Below are 19,530 nucleotides of genomic sequence, written 5' to 3' on the forward strand. Positions count from 1 at the left end.
GGAGGCTGAGGCAGGAGAATCGCTTGAACCCAGGAGGCAGAGGTTGTGGTGAGCTGAGATCACGCCATTGCACTCCAGCCTGGGCAACAAGAGCGAAACTCTGTCTCAGAGGAAAAAAAAAATACAAAAATTAGCCCAGTGTGGTGGCATGTGCCTGTAGCCCCAGCTACTTGGGAGGCTGAGACAGCAGGATCACTTGAGCTCAAGAGGTCGAGGCTGCAGTGAGGTGAGATCGTGCCACTGCACTACAGCCCAGGTACAAAGTGAGTTCTTTTCTCTAAAATCAAATAAAATAAACTTGTGATTTCAAAATATACATATTTCCTAGCTCTATCTCCTAACAGGGCCTAGGAGCCATGGCTCTCCAGCAGGAACAAGCATGCTAGCACCCTGTCCTGTCTCTACACACCACTCCCAATTAGAAGGAACCGGAACTTCTTGGAGGAATGGCCAAGACCATTTCTATTAGAAATTTATGTTTCCATTGGGGCTAAAGCTAGAGCAGGGGAAGTTCAAAGTGAGGCTAAAACATTTTGTTGCATCAGAAAGCATGGAAGTTCTCAAAATGTGAAGAGGGGAGGTACAAAGGTTATTTAATAAAGGACTGTCTCAGCCAGGCGTAGTGGCTCAAGCCTGTAATCCCAGCCTGGGCGACAAGAGCAAAACTCTGTCTCAAAAAATAAAAAAATAAAGGACTGTCTCTTCAACAAACAGTGCAGGCACAATTAGACATCCAAATACAAAAAAAAAAAAAGACAAAAACATCCCTTACGTCATGGTATATATGAAAACTAACTCGAAATGAATTATAAACCTAAACGTAAGAGCTAAAACTAAAATTTCTAAGGAAAGTGACTTTAGATTAGCCAAATGTATCTCAGCTTACACAAAAATTATTAACTATAAAAAATTTAACAAACTACACCTCACCAAAATTCAATACTTCTGCTCTTTTTGAAAGTCACTTAAAATCAAACGACAAGCCATAGACTTAAGACAAAATATCTGCAAAATACTTATCTGAGAAAAAACTTGAATTCAGAATATATATAGAACCTCCAAAACTCAATAATAAAAAGACACTCAAAAAAACTGACAAGATATAAACCTATATTTCATCAAAGAAAATAGTAAAATAAAAACATGAAAAGAAGCTCAGTATTGCTAGTCTTCATGGAGATATATAAATTAAAACCACAACAAGATACTACTGACTACCTGCTAGAATGACAAAAAAAAAAATTTTTTTGTTTTTGAGACGGAGTCTCACTCTGTCACCCAGGGTGGAACGCAGTGGCACGATCTTGGCTCACTGCAACCTCTGCCTCCTGGGTTCAAGCGATTCTCCTCCCTCAGCCCCCCCGAGTACCTGGGACCACAGGTGCGCGCAACCATGCCCACCTAATTTTTGTATTTTTAGTAGAGAAGGGGTTACACCATGTTGGCCAGGCTGGAATAACTAAAATTTTAAAAGCTGACAATACCCAAGTGTTGGCGAGGATGTAGAGCAACTCAGACTCTCTCATATATTGCAGGTGAAACGCACAATGATACATCTGGTTTAGAAAACAGTTTGGCAACTTTTTTTTTTTTTTTTTTTTTTTTTTGGAGACAAAGTCTCGCTCTGTCGCCCAGGCTGGAGTGCAGTAGCATGATCTCGGCTCACTGTAACCTCTGACTCCCAGGTTCAAGCGATTCTCACGCCTCAGTCTACTGAGTAGCTGGGATTACAAGCACATGCCTGGCTAATTTTTTGTATTTTTAGTAGAGACGAGGTTTCACCATGTTGGCCAGACTGGTCTCGAACTCCTGACCTCAAGTGATCCGCCCACCTTGGCTTCCCAAAGTGTTGGGATTACAGGCGTGAGCCCATGAGCCCAGTCAACTTCTTATAAAGTTATTTATTTATCATGCAACTCAGCAAATCCACTCAAGTATTTATTCAAGAAAAATGAAAACATGTCTCCACAGATGTATATAAATGTTTACAGTAGATTTATTAATAATCACCAAAAACTCACAACAATACAAATCTTCAACTGGTAAATAAATAAATACACTATAGTGTGTACACACTATGTAACACTCTTGGTGATAAAAAGGAACAAACTACTGAAACACACAACAGCATGAATAATGACTCCAAGCTAAGTTAAAGAAGTCAGACAAAAGGCAATGTACTCTATTTTCCATTTATGTAATATTCTTAAAAAGGCAACACTATAGGGACAGAATGAGATCAATGCTTGCCAGAGCCTGAGGATAGAGGGGAGAGACTGACTGCAAAGGGACACAGGGAACTTTACTGGGTGGGAGATGTTCTGTTTTGACTATGGTGCTGGTTACAGAACCATATACACTTATCAAAACACATCGAACTGTGCGCTTACACAGGGTGACTTTCATTGTAAATTATACCTCAAGAAGCCTGACCACCCCTTCATCCAAAAAATAACTGATGGGGGCATATTAAAGGGCACAAGGGCCAATTTAAAGGACAATTTGGACATCAAAATGGGTGACGATAACAATGGAGTAATACTTTGGGTAAAAAAAAAGCAGCAATGCATCTATACTGATATAATTACTATAAGAGGGGAGGAAGGAAACTTTTTCTTTACTGTAGAATGCCAGCTTGGAAATGCAAAAAATCATCATTTTGACATCTACCACAGTGATAATCAATGCCAGCAAGAATCATCAAGATCCCTAGGGCTGGGTGTGGTGGCTCACGCCTGTAATCCCAGCACTCTGGGAGGCCAAGGTGCATTCCTAATCCTAGCTACTTGGGAGGCTGAGGCAGGAGAATCATTTGAACCCGGGAGGCAGAGGTTGCAGTGAGCTGAGATCACATCACTGCACCCCAGCCTGGGCAACAGAGCGAGACTCCGTCCCCCCAAAAAAAAAAAAAAAGATTGCTGGAACCACCAGGGAGACCTGTGAGGGCCCAGCCTTCAAACATCTCCTCAGATGTTAGGAGTTAATTACAAAGTGACAGGAAGTGATGCTCTGAGAAGGATCAATATCATTCCCATGGTGATCCTGCCAAAAAACACATAACCAGACCTAATCATAAGTAATCCATCAGAAACACCCAAATTAAGGGCCACTGTACAAAAATAACTGATCTTTAAACATGTCAATGTCATGAAACACAGAGAAAGGCTGAGAATGTACTGCAGATACTAAAGATACTGCAGAGACTAAAGAGAAAGGTCAGCTAAATGCAAGGTGTGAGTCTGCATCAGACACTAGAGCAGAAGAAACATTTCTATAAAGGACATCATTGAGACAACTGGTGAAATGTGAATGTAGGATGTGTATTAGGTAACAGTACTATAGCAATGCTAAATTTCCTCTACTTAATAGATTGTGGTTATTTAAGAGAATGTCTTTGCTCTTAAGAGATACATGCTGAAATATTAGGAGTTAAAGGGTATGATATCTGCCACTTTCTGTCAATCCAGCAAAGTAAAAAACAGAAAATAAAATAATATGTGTATTTATGGAAAAAGAAAAAGCAGGCTGGGTGCAGTGGCTCACGCCTGTAATCCCAACACTTTGGGAGGCCAAGGCAGGCAGATCACTTGAGGTCAGGAGTTGAAGACCAGCCTGGCCAACATGATGAAATCCCATCTCTACTAAAAATACAAAAATCAGCCGAGTGTGGTGGCGTGCACCTGTAATCCCAGCTACTCAGGAGGCTGAGGCAAGAGAATTGCTTGAATCTGGGAGGCGGAGGTTGCAGTGAGCCAAGATCATGCCACTGTTCTCTAGCCTGGGCAACAGAGTGAGGCTCCATCTCAAAAAAACCAAAAGGAAGGAAGGAGCGAGCAAATATGGTAAAATGTTAACCACTGGTTAATCTAAGTGAAAGTTATATTCATTGTCCTATTCTTGTAACTTTTAGATAGATTTGAAATTTTTGAAGTAAAAAATTGAAAAACTGTCTAGGTAAGATAAGTGTGCCTCCAAAATGGATGTACTTTTTTTTTTTTTTTTTTTTTTGGTGTGGGGGAAGGAGGTAGCGGGGAATTGGGGTAGGAATTCAGCACAGCGGCCAGGAGAAGAGATGTGGGAAGGACCTGGCCTGCTTAGGCACCTGTGGACTGATTTTAAAGAACTCCCATAGGTGCCGCCGACACCCAAAGGCAGAGATTCTGAAACACTTCTTCCCACAACAGTGCTTTCCCTGTCCTCAGGTTAGACTTTGGAGGGACAGGTCAGCCACCCTGATGGCTCACTCCAAATTCGCAGCCCACCCTGGCCCTCTCCAATGGCTTGCATTGTCTGCCCACATCAAGATCCCTCCAATCTAAATCTGAAGGATCACCTGGATTGCATGTGGTGTGAGCATGTCACAATTGCCTCCCGATGACCGTATCCATCAGCACCATCATATTTTCTAACTAAAACTGTATGTTTTATCAGAAGTCAAACTGGCTGGGCACGGTGGCTCGTGCCTGTAATCCCATCACTTTAGAAGGTCAAGGTGAGTGGATCACCTGAGGTCAGGAGTTCAAGACCAGCCTGGCTAACATGGTGAAACCCTGTCTCTACTAAAAATACAAAAATTAGTCAGGCATGCTGGTGTGCACCTGTAATCCCAGATACTCAGGGGGCTGAGGCAGGAGAATTGCTTGAACCCAGGAGGCGGAGGTTGCCATAAGCCAAGATCATGCCTGGGCAACAAGAGCAAAACTCCATCTCCCCCCCCCCAAAAAAAAAAAAAGTCAAGCTGTATATATTCTTCCAAAAAACTGTTCCTGTCTTCCCCTATTAAAACACCTAACGAAGCTTCCTATGTGACAGATTTAATTACTTAATCAAAAATTATTCTGTTCATTTATTCAATAACTATTTCCTAAACATCTAATACATGCCAGGCAATCTTCCAGCAGCAAAAGAAAGGAAAGACCTTGCTCAACATAATGCAAGCTAGTGAAAAATTCCTGATATGTGAGTTAATGAATATAAGTACTCATGCCACCAACTACATGCAAGCTGTGATAAATTACTTTAAAAGATCACCACCAGAGGGCACTCCTACAATTCTTTTATGTGACTACTGTTAATCCTGAACACAGCCAAATCTGAAACCTTAACAAAAGTGAAGGTGGAAAGGAAGCAATCTGACCCCAAATCCCACAGAACAAAAACATAAAATAGCAATCTCTTAAGTTTCCAGAAATCTCAGTGACTCTGGGTAGCAGCAAGAGTGAGCAGGTGGTAATAAGCTTCTCAGGAATCCAAGGCTCTGGCCCAAGCCGTCAACTCTGAACATGAGGTGACCCGGGAAGCCAGCCAGGCATCTCCCACTCCTCATGGTCTTGGTACCCCTCCCCTACAACCTGCAAAAATCCACTCTCATGACAGACTATCTGTCAGCAGGGGAGAAAAGCAACACTTCTCCCCTTTCCTCAAACAGGTGCCGGGGGAGACCTCATGACTCCTTGGGATGCAGCTCCCATCTTTTTCCCACTCAACAGTGAGCCCAAACAGGCATTCTGAATGTCTCCCTGTCTCATTCCTTCCCCAAGTACATCCCAGCCTCCACTGATGGAGGGAGAAAGGCCAGGGAGGGAATGTAGGGCCAGGTGAGAAGATTCCAGCCCTAGATCCATGTGGGGGCTCTGGACTCCAAGAGAACAGTGTAAACCTGCTCTTGCCTGCTGAGGGTGGAGAGGCAGGAATGAGTGTCAGAGGAATGGAGAGGAACAAACAAGCCCTCATACCCAGGTGGGCCACAGTAGGGAGCCCTGGCAACTACCATCCCACCTCTGGCCCATGGCAGTCAGAGAGGCATCAGCAGGGTGAGGTGAGAAATCATCATCACTCAGCCGAAGGATGGAGCACTGAAGCTGGGTAAGTTTAGGGTGCTAGCACATAGGAGGAGAAGGTATACATCACCTGTAACTGTAAAGAATACTTCAAAGATATTTTACAGGAATATAAGCTTCAGATAGGCTTTTTAAGAACTAAGCCATAATCAAGCACATAAATCAAAAGAATCTGCAAAGAATCTGCTGTGGGTCAGACCTTATTTCTAAGGTAAACATTAAAAATTCTCCCTTACTGGGCCGGGCATGGTGGCTCACGCCTGTAATCCCAGCACTTGGGAGGCCGAGATGGGCGGATCACCTGAGCTTTGGAGTTCGAGACCAGCCTGACCAATATGCAGAAACCCCGTTTCTACTAAAAATACAAAATTAGCTCGGCATGGTGGTGCATGCCTGTAATCCCAGCTACTCAGGAGGCTGAGGCAGGAGAATTGCTTGAACCTGGGAGGTGGAGGTTGCGGTGAGCCAAGAACACGCCATTGCACTCTAGCCTGGGCAACAAGAGTGGAACTCATCTCAGGAAAAAAAAAAAAAAAAAAAAGCTCTGAGTTGAAACCTGAGCGCCGCCAAGATGCCGGCTTATCACTCTTCTCTCATAGATCCTGACACCAGACTCATCGGAAACATCACTGTTACCTATCAGAAGTCAATTCAAAGGACCTGCCCCCAGAGAGACAAAAGATACAGATACTGTGGATGAAGCCATCTATTACTTCAAGGCCAATGTCTTCTTCAAAAACTATGAAATTAAGAATGAAGCTGATAGGACCTTGATATATATAACTCTCTACATTTCTGAATGTCTGAAAGAACTCCAAAAGTGCAATTCCAAAAGCCAAGGTGAGAAAGAAATGTATACACTGGGAATCACTAGTTTTCCCATTCCTGGAGAGCCTGGTTTTCCACTTAACGCAATTTATACCAAACCTGCAAACAAATCAGAAGATGAAGTGATGAGAGCCTATTTACAACAGCTAAGGCAAGAGACTGGACTGAGACTTTGTGAGGAAGTTTTCGACTCTCAGAATGATAAACCCAGCACGTGGTGGACTTGCTTTGTGAAGAGACAGTTCATGAACAAGAGTCTTTCAAGACCTGGACAGTGAAGGGAGCCTGGGCAGCCACTGTCTCCAGAGCCCTGGGCAGCATTTTCCAGCAAGATGTACACAATCTTTTGCCTTTATTCGTAAAGTTTTATACAGAAGAGAGAAGAGCATGTCTTTACTTGAAAAACTCTTGATCAAGAATTTGGGTGGGAGAAAAGAAAGTGGGTTATCAAGGGTGATTTGAAATTTTCTGCAGCATTAAGCTGCTGCTTAATAAGTAATAAAAAAAAATTCTCCCTTACCTCCCTCGTCCATTTGGATGGCCTATATTGTCTTTTAAGGCAATATATATTAAAATATACCTTATTTCCCACTTTGAGCAGACAATTCATTGATTATTGTTTTTAGAATACAAGGTCTCAACAACAAATGAAGTTATTAAACAGGAATTGAGGGCAGACGCTAGACAATGACAAAAACTGAGTCCTTTTCAAAATTACTCTGAAGAGACCTTTAGGGACCACAAATGCTTCTGAGACTGATGTAAGCGATGAACTAGCCCCTCCACCCTTCCCTATCCAGAAGAAAACACATATGAACACTAACACAACCAACTTCAGACCGCTTCAGGAGGTCCACACACCAACTGAAGCCATCATGAACTCTCTACACATCCATGAATGCCCCTTAGTTAGGGACTCCCAGAAGAGAATAAACACTGCTTCACTAAAGTATGAATCTTAAATTTGGAGGTTCACATTATGTGAAGATTATTCCAATGATATTTAGGGAAAAAAATCACTCTTATGATGAATGCTAACAGGATTTTATAATACAAAGTCCTACATGTAAAATTAGCTTACCTCAAAATTCACAGGCAAGTTCCGTTTAAGTGCAATCTCAAACACTTGACTTATTTCAGATTTATTGAGATTTTCTTCTTCGGATTCTCTTCCATTCTGTAAGAATAATTGTTTAGCAGTTAGCTCTTATTAAAATCGTCAATGGCCGGGTGAGGTGGTTCATGCTTGTAATCCCAGCACTTTGGAAGGCTAAGGCAGGAGGATAGCTTGAGCCCAGGAGTTTGAGACCAGCCTGAGCAACATGGCAGTTTGAGACCAGCCTGAGAAACCTTGTCTCTAAAACAAAAACAAAAACAAAAACAAAAAAACAAAACTTAGGTGGATGTGGTGGTGGTACATGCCTGTAGTTCCAACTACTTGGAAGGCTGAGGCAGGAGCATTGCTTGAGCCCAGGAGGTCGAGGCTGCAGTAAGCCATGATCGCGCGCCACTGCACTCCAGCCTGGGTAACAGAGCGAGACCCTGTCCCCCCCAAAAAAACACCCATCAACATCCTAGCTGCAATGGTAAACCTTAAAAGCACTGAGCCTTGGCTTTATGAATTTAAGCAAGGCCACACACATACCAAGGGTCACTGAATTTAAGAGGTTAAAAAGATACATGTCCTGTCAAGTTTGAGTCCAATTGTACCTCGTAAGTTCACCAAAAACAATCCGCACATAACAGACCTTTGGATATGAGTCAGCCTGACTGTGGTTCAGCAAGATGTCACTGCTGCTCGGAACAGTGACTTCCAAAAGTCCTTCTCAAGTAGTGGGAAGCCACATTTTGGAAAAGTCAAAATAGACAGATATATGTGGGACGTGGCAAATTCAGGTTAAGTCTGTCCACAAGAGTATGCAGGCTTATTTGAACATAAATTCCCTGGAAACCACTTTTTTTTTTTTTTTTTTTGAGACGGAGTGTCACTCTGTTGCCCAGGCTGGAGTGCAGTGGCGCGATTTTGGCTCACTGCTACCTCCGCCTCCTGGGTTCAAGCGATTCTCCTGCCTCAGCCTCCTGAGTAGCTGGGATTGCAGGCATGCGCCACCACACCCAGCTAATTTTTGTATTTTTAGTAGATACGGGTTTCACCATGTTGGTCAGGCTGGTCTCGAACTCCCGACCTCATGATCCACCCACCTCGGCTCCCAAAGTGCTGGGATTAAGGTGTGAGCCACCGTGCCTGGCGGGAAACCACTTTTAAGAGAATGTAGCCAGGCATGGCAGCACACGACTATTGCCCCAGTACTCAGCAAAGTGACAGTTGAGGATCAGTTGAGCCCAATAGTTCAAGGCTACAGCAAGCTGTGATCATGCCTGTAAACAACCACTGAACTCCAGCATGGGCAACAAAGAGTCTCTATCACTATAATTAAAAATAAAGAAATAAATAAGGATGCGATGAAACACATTACAAAACTGCCATGTATCTCATACTCAACTGCTGTTGGCAAAAAAATACAAGGCGCAAACTAATAAAGTCTCCTCAACAAAGGCAGAGATTCCATCTTTGGAACAAGGTTCACTTAAGAGTCTTCCAATCAGGGATGAAACTAAAGAGGAGCAAGGATCTTACTTCTGTGTGCTGATAACATGGATTTTATACTGTGCTGTAGTGATAAGAAGAGGAACTAGATAAGCTCAAAGCTTATCTAGCAAAGTCCCCCAAAACATGTCAAAAGAGCTGTTTTTGTTCACATTATTGCTTATTTTGTCAATTTATAAAGTCCTGCTTCTGAGATTAGAACTATCTGAACAGGAAACCATGGCTGAAACTGCTAAATAGGCAAGGTATAGGACCATCCAAGATTTTATCTGGTGTGCATTTCCTTATGTTTATCAGGTATATTCCACCTACACTCAACTTTTTTTTTTTTTTTTTGAGATGGAGTTTTGCTCTTGTGTTGCCCAGGCTGGAGTGCAATGGCGTGACCTTGGATCACTGCAACCTCTGCCTCCTGGGTTCAAGCGATTCTCCTGCCTCAGCCTCCCAAGTAGGTGGGATTACAGGCACCCACCACCACACCCAGCTATTTTTTTTTTTTTTTTTTTTGTATTTTTAGCAGAGATGGGGTTTCACCATCTTGGCCAGGCTATTCTCGAACTCCTGACTTCAGGTGATCCGCCCATCTTGGCCTCCTGAAGTGCTGGGATTACAGACACGAGCCACCGCGTCTGGCCACTGAATATTAAAAGCTGTAATTGGCTGGGCACAGTGGCTAGCGCCTGTGATCCCAAAACTTTTTAAGGACAAAGTGGGCGGATTGCTTATGCCCAGTTCGAGACCAGCCTGGGCAACATGGCAAAACCCCATCTTTATAAAAAAATACAAATATTAGCAGGTGTGGTGTCGCACATCTGTGGTCCCAGCTACTCGGGAGGCTGAGGCGGGAGGATCACCTGAGCCTAGGGTGTTGAGGCTGAGGTGAGCTATGATTACGCCACTGCATTCTAGCCTCAGTGACAGTGTAAGACCGTGTCACACCCACCAAAAAAAGCTATAATTAAAATAAAACAAACTCCAGGTTAAAAATATATATATATATAACCAAGGGTATAATCCTGGACAAATAAATTTATTCCAGATGCTTTTTGTAATTCCTTCTATCCTTCCATAATCTTTTCTTTCCAATCTGGTTTCAATGTATCTCACCTTAGTCAAAACTATTTTCATAGCACTTGTGGTGGTTTGTTAACCTACACATACTTTTTTTTTTTTTGAGACAGTGTCTCACTCTGTTGCCCAGGCTGAAGGACAGTGGTACAAACATAGCTCACTGCAGCTTCAAACTCCTGACCTCAAGCAATATTCCCATCTCACCCTCCTGAGTAGCTGGGACTACTGGCATAGGCACCACTCCCAGCTATTTTTTTTTTTAATGTTTTGTAGAGATGGGGTCTCGCTATGTTGTCCAGGCTGGTCTTGAACTGGGCTCAAGCAATCCTCCCACCTCAACCTCCCAAAATGTTGCGATTTATAGGTGTGAGCCACCATACCCAGCCCACACTTGTATTTTTGTTTAAATCCTAAGGAGAAAAAGAGTCTACTTTTTTATGAGTGAATCCTTAAAACTGGCAATTTGCAAGCAAGGTGCCTTAAAGGCTGGGGTTCTACAGAGGTTTGGCTTGAAATTTACAGGTTGGTGCAAAAGTAATTACCAATCTAATAGTTAAATAGATATTAAACTTAAAAAAAAATACTGTAAGATTGGTCAACAAATGGTGCTAGCAAAACTAGATATCCACATGCAAAATAATAAGGCAGGACCCTTACCCCACACCACTAAAAACTCAAAATGGATCAAATACTTAAACATAAGAGCTAAAACAGTAAAGCTCCTAGATGAAAACATAGGGAAAAGTGTCATAACACTATTTGGTGATGATTTCTTACATATGACATGAAAACCGCAGACAACAAAAGAAACAGATTAATATTAGACTTCATCAAAATTTAAAACATTCACGCATCAAAGGACACTATCAAGAGACTGAAGAAAACCCACAGAATGGGATTTGCAAATCATTTATCTCATAAGGGATTAATATCCAGCATATATAAAGAACTACAACTCAACAATAAAACAACCCAACTAGAAAATGGGCAAAGAACTTACACAGGCATTTCTCTAAAGAAATACAAATAGCCAGCTGGGCACAGTGTCTCATGCCCGTAATCCCAGCACTTTGGGAGGCCGAAGCAGGTGGATCACCTGAGGACAGAGGTTCGAGACCAGCCTGGCCAACATGGTGAAACACCATCTCTACTAAAAATAAAAAACTAGCCGGGTGTGGTAGCAGACGCCTGTAATCCCAGCTATTTGGAAGGCTAAGGCAGGAGAATCACTTGAACCCAGAAGGCAGAGATTGCAGTGAGCTGAGATTATGCCATTGCACTCCAGCTTGGGCAACAAGAGCGAAACTCTATTTCCAAAAACAAAACAAAAAAAAACACAGTAAGATACCACTCACACCCATAAGGATGGCTGCTATCAAAAGAAATGGAAATAACAAGTTTTTGGATATGGAGAAATGAGAAGCTTCCAGTCACTTATGAAAATGTAAAATGGTTGTACCAGATTTGGATTTTATTAAAAATAAAATAGAAAATGGGCAGGGCGTGGAGTGGCTCACACCTGTAATCCCAGCACTTTGGGAGGCCAAGGTGGGCGGATCAACTGAGGTCAGGAGTTCGAGACCAGCCTGGCCAACATGGTGAAACCCCATCTCTACTAAAAGTACAAAAATTAGCTGAGCGTGGTGACGTGCACCTGTAGCCCCAGCTACGGTAGGTTGAGGCAGGAGAATCGCTTGAACCCAGGAGGCGGAGGTTGCAGTGAGCCGAGATCACACCACTGCATTCCAGTCCAGTGAGACTCCGTCTCAAAAAAAAAAAAAGTAAGTTAATTAATTTAATAGAAAATGTAAAATGGTACAGTTGCTATGGAAAACAGCTTGGTAGTTCCTCAAAAAATTAAACATATAATTATTATATGATCCAGGAATTCCACTTCTAGATACACACCCAAAAGACCTGAAAGTAGCAACTTGAACACATTTTTATACACCAGGGTTCATAGCAGCATTCACAATAGCCAGAAGGTAAAAACAACCCAAATGTCCATCAACAGATGACTGGAAAAACAAATATTTACTATTCATACCATAAAACATTCACCCTTAAAAAAGAAATGAAATTCTGAAACATGCTATAACAGAGATGAACCTTGAAAACATTACAGTAACATAAGCCAGACATAAAAAAAGAATCCATTTTTATGAAGTGCCTAGACTAGGCAAATGCATAGAAACAGAAAGTAAAGTAGAGGTTACCAGGGGCTGCGAGCAAGGGAGTGAGGAATAACTCTTGAATGAGTCCAGAATTTCTATTTGGAATGATGGAAAGGTTCTGAAAATGAGTAGTAGTGATAGTTGTGCAAAACCAAGAATGTATTTTAATGCCACTGGTGCACTTAAAAATGTTTAATAATTTTAGATGTATATTTTGCCTGAATTTTTTAAAAAGCAGCAACAAAAATGTTTCACACCAAATATTAAGATACTAGAAATCATCAACACAGTAACTTGTGCTAACCCCAGATTAACTCATTTTTGTGCACAACAGAATAAAGCTTGACAGCTGTTTCCCTGAAGAGCATCCAGAGTTTTTTTTTTAATAGATGATCTGTTTAAAAAAAAAAAAAAGGTCCACATGCTAAGCACTGTGCCAATGAGAATGCTCTCTTTATGTGCAGCCAGAACACAATTTGGAAATAAACTAGGTGCTCAGACTGTCATAAGACTTTGAATGCCACGTACATGCCCCAATTTTCAATGTTTTATTCATTCTATCAGCCCAATTAGGTTTAACTTTTATTTTTATTTACAACCTATTTCAAACATACAGAAAAGTACAGATAATAACATAACAGGCAATTTCCTGGATTTATCCAACGTCAACAATTAAGTACTACTGACATCGGACTGTTTTTTTCTGTTTTAAGAAAAACAATGAGCCATACACAGTGGCTCACGCCTGTAGTCCCAACACTTCTGGAGGCTGAGATGGATGGTTTGTTTGAAGCCAGGAGTTCAAGATCAGCCTAGGCAACAAAGTGAGACCTTAATCTCTACAAAAAAATTTTAAAATTACCCAGGTGCAGTGGAGTGTGCCTATAGTCCCAGCTACTGGGGTGGCTGAGACAAAAAGATTACTTGATTGATTGCCCAGGAGTTTAAGGCTGCAGTGAGCTATGATTGTGCCACTGCACTCCAGCCTGGGTGGCAGAGCAAGACTCCACCTCTTAAAAAACAAGGCAACGGGCCGGGTGAGGTGGCTCATGCCTGTAATCCCAGCACTCTGGAAGGCCAAGGCAGGCGGATCACTTGAAGTCAGGAGTTCGAGACCAGCCTGGCCAACATGATGAAACCCCGTCTCTACTAAAAATACAGAACGTAGCCAGGTGAGACTCTGTCTCAAAAAAAGAGGCAATGAAGTCCATCTCACTATCATTCCCAGGGCAGTTAATCACTATCCTAAAGTGGGACTGTATCTTTCCCAGCCGTGTTTTTAAATGAATATAATTTTGTGTTTTGAAAACATATATCTCATTCTCAGAAATTGCCTTTATCATTATTATAAATCCAAACTTATAAGTTTATACTAATAACTGTAATCCCAGCACTTTGGGAGGCCAAGGCGGGAGGGTCACTTGAGCCCTGGAGTTTGAGACCAGCCTGGGCAACATAATAAGACCTCATCTCAACAACAACAACAACAAATATTTATTTTTTATTTTGTTTTTGAGATGAAGTCTCGCTCTGTTGCCCAGACTGGAGTGCAGTGGTGCAATCTCAGCTCACTGCAACCTCCACCTCCTGGGTTCCAGTGATTCTCCTGCCTCAGCCTCCCAAGCAGCTGGGACTACAGGCACAAGCCACCATGCCTGGCTAATTTTTTGTATTTTTAGTAGAGATAGGGTTTCATCATGTTGGCCAGGCTGGTCTCAAACTCCTGACCTCAGGTGACGCACCCACCTCGGCCTCCCAAAGTGCTGGAATTACAGGCATGAGCCACCGTGCCCAGCCAAAAAAAAAATTTTTTTAATAACAATTTATACTAATGAAATGCTCCTTTTCTATTTTATATACATGTATCAAGGTTCCACATAAGACTGATAGAAAACAATGGGTCTACTGCTCCTTTCTACACCCTAAGCCAGTGGTTCTCAACCAGAGCAGCACTACAATCACTTGGGAGCGTCACAAGTTCAGATTCTGGAGTCCACTCCAGACAACTGAACTCAAATTTTTGAGGGCATGGCCTGGGTAGCAGTTTTATTTATAGTATTTGTTTATTTTTTTAAATAAGTCCCCAGGTGACTGGAGTTGCGATTCACTGCTCTAAGCCATTGCTTCCAGAGGAGTATCATTAGGAACAAAGCAGCCAGTAAAATAAAAATGCAAAAAAACATATTTGAAAATGAAATTATATTGCTTTTACACAATTTTTTTTTTTTTGAGACAGGGCCTCAGCTCTGCCCTCCCAGCTGCAGTGCAATGGCATAATCAGAGCTCACTGCAGCCTTGATCTCCCAGGCTCAAGCAATTCTCCTGCCTCAGCCTCCTCATTAGCTGAGACTACAGGTACATACCACCATTTTTTTTTTCCAAATATTTTTGGTAGAGATGAGGTCTCTCCATCTTGTCCAGGATGGTCTCAAACTCCTGGGCTCAAGTGATCCTCCCACCTCAGCCTCCCAAAGTGCTAGAATTATAGGAGTGAGCCACCACGCCTGGCTCATTAAAAATTTCCCATTATCCAGACTGACAAAATGTTCCAAGTAGGGAGGCAGCAAATGGTTCAAAACTAATCCAGAAAAACCATTCCCAGTAAAATGAGGAAAGTTTAGTGGGCACTTAGTCTTATCTTCACAACGTAGGAATTACTGTTAACACTGATTCCATAGTGTATAGTTCAGCAATAAAATCTAGGCAACATTAAGAAAGAGGCCAGGTGTGACAGCTCATCCCTATAATCTCTGCACTTTGAGAGGCCACGGTGGGTGAATCACTTGAGCCCAGGAGTTCAAAACCAGCCTGGGCAACATGGCAAAACCCGCATCTCTACAAAAAACACAAAAACTAGCCAGGTGTGGTGGCACAAGCCTGTAGTCCCAGCTACGAGGGAGGCTGAGATGGGAAGATCACTTGAGGCCAAGAGGTCAAGGCTGCAGTGAGCCACAATCGTGCTACTGCACTCCAGCTAGGGCGACAGAGGAAGACCCTATTTCAAAACAAAACAAAACAACAGAAAAGAAAGAAATGCTCTGAACCACACTTAACCCTCACAGTATGCTAGGAAAATTAGCCATCACCATTTATTATCTGGCTCCAACAGACTCTTTTATTTTTCTATATCTAAAGTCATTTTACAAATAATTTACCAAATAAAAGGATGACAAAAACCATTTTATTAGACATTTTAATAAGAACTTAAACACAGCAAACCCAGCTTCTTATCCCAATGTTTCTAATTTGGAAGGCATATATACCTGAAAAAAAGCAAGGTCCTCTATACGCAACTAACTGCTCATCACCTGATGCACCTGCAGCTGGGGCACAGCCCACCTGTAGCGATGTCAGATTCCAAGTCCATCTCCAACAGGTTCTAACTTATCAGGACTTCAGATTCCTCATGTACTGGCACTGTCAAACACACTACTTTTGAAACAGACTCATAATTCTGTTGAAGAGAAAGCAGCCACTCCTTTGCTCCATTAAGTGCAAAATGCTTTCATTTTTGGATTATAAACACCAACAGAAGGATCAATCCAGTGATTTTTGTCATTTTTATATCTATTTTCTTCCAAACACCTTTGGACACACACCTCCTTGTGCATTTGTCCAGTTATTTTGTTGACAATAAGTGGTAAGAAATAAATGTTGGCAGCCAAACATAAAAGATAAAAGAATGTTGTCACACGTACTTTTTTTTTAAAACGCAAACAGATGGGGCAGGTTCTTGTCGAAAAATGTTGCATGATGAAGTCCTTTCTGTTGAATGACTAGATGAGAATATACCACATTTCCTTTCCATACATCAGATAAATAATCACTAGCTGATTCTTGAGTTTGGGGAAATTCGTCTATGCTAGCATCTGAAGACTCACAGTCTGTGATTTTGCTTAGACAATCTCACCATCATCATTACAGTCTGGAGTGCTGCCATCTATCTGTCTTTTTGTGTTCATCTTCTGATTTGTTAATCATCAGAAATGTCTTCCTCTGTCAATTCTCTTCTCCTTGACATTACAGATGAAAAATAGAAAAATTCTGGATTCTCACCTGGGTTCAATGAAAGCAAAAAGGAGACTCAAAAGATGGTGTCTCTAGTCTTCTTTTTTCAACCTCTTGGAAGACAATGCAATAGCCTAGGCAAGGCCATAGGAACAATAAAAGAAGGTGTCATCATGACAATTATTTCACTATTGTATATCCACCCCAGAGGCTTTATCATTCTTCCATTTTCTTATGATTTTCATCTCATCTGGCATATTTGGGAGTAGATGATGAATAGTATTGAAATAATTATGTGGAATAACAAATAGCAAAACGTTCAAAACACAGGAAAATTAAGATCCCTAAGATCCCATCATGTAAAGACTTTTAAAAAGATCCAAAAGGCCCCTATGATAATTGTAAGACAGAATGAGTTTTGCACTATTTTAAAAAATAAGTATACTTTCTCTCAGTTCTTTGTAATACCTCTAAAAAAGAATACAACTCATGCAATATCATTCCTTAAAGAGCTTGAAAAAGCAGCTTAAAAAATGAAAACTTGGCTGGGTGCGGTGGCTCACACCTGTAATCCCAGCACTTTAGGAGGCTGAGGCGGGTGGATCACGAGGTCAGGAGTTCAAGACCAGCCTGGCCAACATGGTGAAACCCCGTCTCCACTAAAAACACAAAAATTAGCCGGGGGTAGTGGCGCACACCTGTAGTCCCAGCTACTTGGGAGGCTGAGGCAGAAGAATAGCTTCAAGCTGGGAGGTGGAGGTTGCAGTGAGCCGAGATTACACCACTGCACTCCAGCCTGGGCAACAGAGCGAGACTCCATCTCAAAAAAAAGAAAGAGGCCAAGCATGGTGGCTCAGGTCTGTAATCCTAGCACTTTGGGAGGCCAAGGCAGGTGGATCACAAGGTCAGGAGATCGAGACCATCCCGGCCAACATGGTGAAACCCCGTCTCTACGAAAAATACAAAATTAGCTGGGTGTGGTGGCACATGCCTGTAATCCCAGCTACTCGGGAGGCTATGGCAGGAGAATAGCTTGAATCAGGGAGTCGGAGGTTGCAGTGAGTCGAGATCGCACCACTGCACTCCAGCCTGGCAACAGAGCGAGACTCCGTCTTAAAAAAAAAAAAAAAAAAAAAAAAGATAAGAAAACCTGAGCCAGGCACAAGCATGCCTGCAGTACCAGATAATCAAGAGGCAAAAGGATCACTTGAAGCCAGGACTTCAAGGCCACAGGGTACTATGATCATGTCTGTGTACAGCCACTGCACTCCAGCCTGGGCAACAATAGTGAAACCCATCTCTGTTAGAAAAAAAAAAGAATAAAAAGAAAACTAGGTCCAATGAACACTGAGGAAATAAGAAGGGTTAAAGTCTCCAATTTCAGGCCAGGCGCTATGGCTCATGCCAGTAATCCCAGCATTTTGGGAGGCCGAGGCAGGTGGGTGGTCACTTGAGCTCAGGAGTTCGACACCAGCCTGGGAAACATGGTGAAACCTCTTCTCTACCAAAGATACAAAAATTAGACAGATGTGGTGGCATGCACCTGTGGTCCTAGCTACTTGGGAGGCTGAGGTGGAAGGACTGCTTGAGTCCAGGAGACGGAGGCTGCAGTGAGCCAAAATCACACCACTGCACTCCAGCCTGAGTGACAGAGTGAGACCCCATCTCAAGAAAATAAATAAATAAACAAATGGGTCTCTAATTTTAACTTTACTCCTAATTAAGTATGCACCTATCCCAAGTGAAGATAAAGACTCAAAACCAGAAAGAGCTGCATTTATTCATTTTTACAAAAGTATAAAAAAGTATTTTAAAAACTTCAGGCTGTTTACGGTGGCTCATGCCTGTAATCCCAGTATTTTGGGAGGCCAAGCTGGGCAGAGCATTTAAGCCTAGGAGTTTAAGACCAGCCAGGGCAATATGGCGAAACCCCATCTCTACAAAAAATACAAAAATTAACAGGGTGTGGTGGCATGAATCTATAGTCCCAGCTACTTAGAAGGCTGAGATGGGAGGATCACCTAAGCCCAGAGAGGTCAAGGCTGCAGTGAGCTTGCATGGAGGGCCTCCGCACTCCAGCCTGGGCAACAGAATGAGACCCTATCTCCAAAAAGAAAAAAAAAGGAAAGAAAGAAAGAAACAAGAAACAAAAATACATACACACTGAAACACCAACAGGATCACACTGTATGCACAGTAACAGCTCTGCATCTTCATCCCTTTTCATGCCTGTGTATACGAGATACCTCACTCTGGTACTCAGGGGATAAACGTAGCCATGTTTTTAACCACTTCCCTAGTAACGGACATTTAAGCTAGCCCCCGTTTTTCTCTATTACAGATACTGCAGCTATGACCATACTGCTCCTAATAGCTCAGACACTGAGTAAAACTCATACTTCATTAGCACAAACCTTAGATTAAATAAACAAATAACCCATGCACTTTCTTAACTTGGGGCCTTTGCAACTGCTGCTCCCTCTCTGGGCATACACTGTCCCTGCCCTTTGCTGATCTTTAGTATCAGCCGAAATGTCTCTTCCTCTGAAAAGACTGCTCTAAACTCACCACCATTATTCCAACCTAAATGAGATACTTTACGTTCTTCTAATCCTTGCCATTTTTCCATCCTTGCACTAACTGCACTTTTTGCTGATATTAATGTTAATGTCTGGCAGCTCCATTTGACTAAGTTCACAGGAAAAGGGATGGCGCTGACTGTTTCAACTCAGGGTCTAGCACAGCGCCTGGCATGGAGGGCCCAGACTATACCTGCCCTGTAGACAGCAAGCACTGGCTTTACTGCATATCTTCTAGAGAAGATGCACTGATCCACCACACAATCACATGCTACACAAATCTGCCACAGCTAAACCGACAATTTGTTTAAAATGATCATTTCCAATGCTGGCAGGCTGTAGACAGACGGGCTGCTTATGGCCTGTCAGCAGGTTGTAAAATGGCACCCTCTTTCTGTGGAGAACCTGGCCATATGTACCAC

General features: G+C 42.3%; 1 protein-coding gene and 1 pseudogene across 7 annotated transcripts in view; one reads left to right on the forward strand and one right to left on the reverse strand.

The window, feature by feature from the left end:
* The window catches only part of STAU1 (staufen double-stranded RNA binding protein 1), a 74,768-nt gene that overhangs the window by 14,687 nt on the left and 40,551 nt on the right, over window positions 1–19,530 (reverse strand). For all 7 annotated transcript variants that reach the window (XM_054467462.2, XM_063659326.1, XM_054467461.2 and 4 more), the window contains one exon: window positions 7,750–7,845. In XM_054467462.2, coding sequence (XP_054323437.1) covers window positions 7,750–7,845 — 96 coding nt within the window. The remainder of the gene's footprint in view (window positions 1–7,749; window positions 7,846–19,530) is intronic.
* LOC129021677 (actin-related protein 2/3 complex subunit 3-like) lies at window positions 6,406–7,162 on the forward strand (annotated as a pseudogene).

This window comes from Pongo pygmaeus, chromosome 21 (genome assembly GCF_028885625.2).
Source record: "Pongo pygmaeus isolate AG05252 chromosome 21, NHGRI_mPonPyg2-v2.0_pri, whole genome shotgun sequence".
In the NCBI taxonomy this organism is placed as follows: domain Eukaryota; kingdom Metazoa; phylum Chordata; class Mammalia; order Primates; family Hominidae; genus Pongo; species Pongo pygmaeus.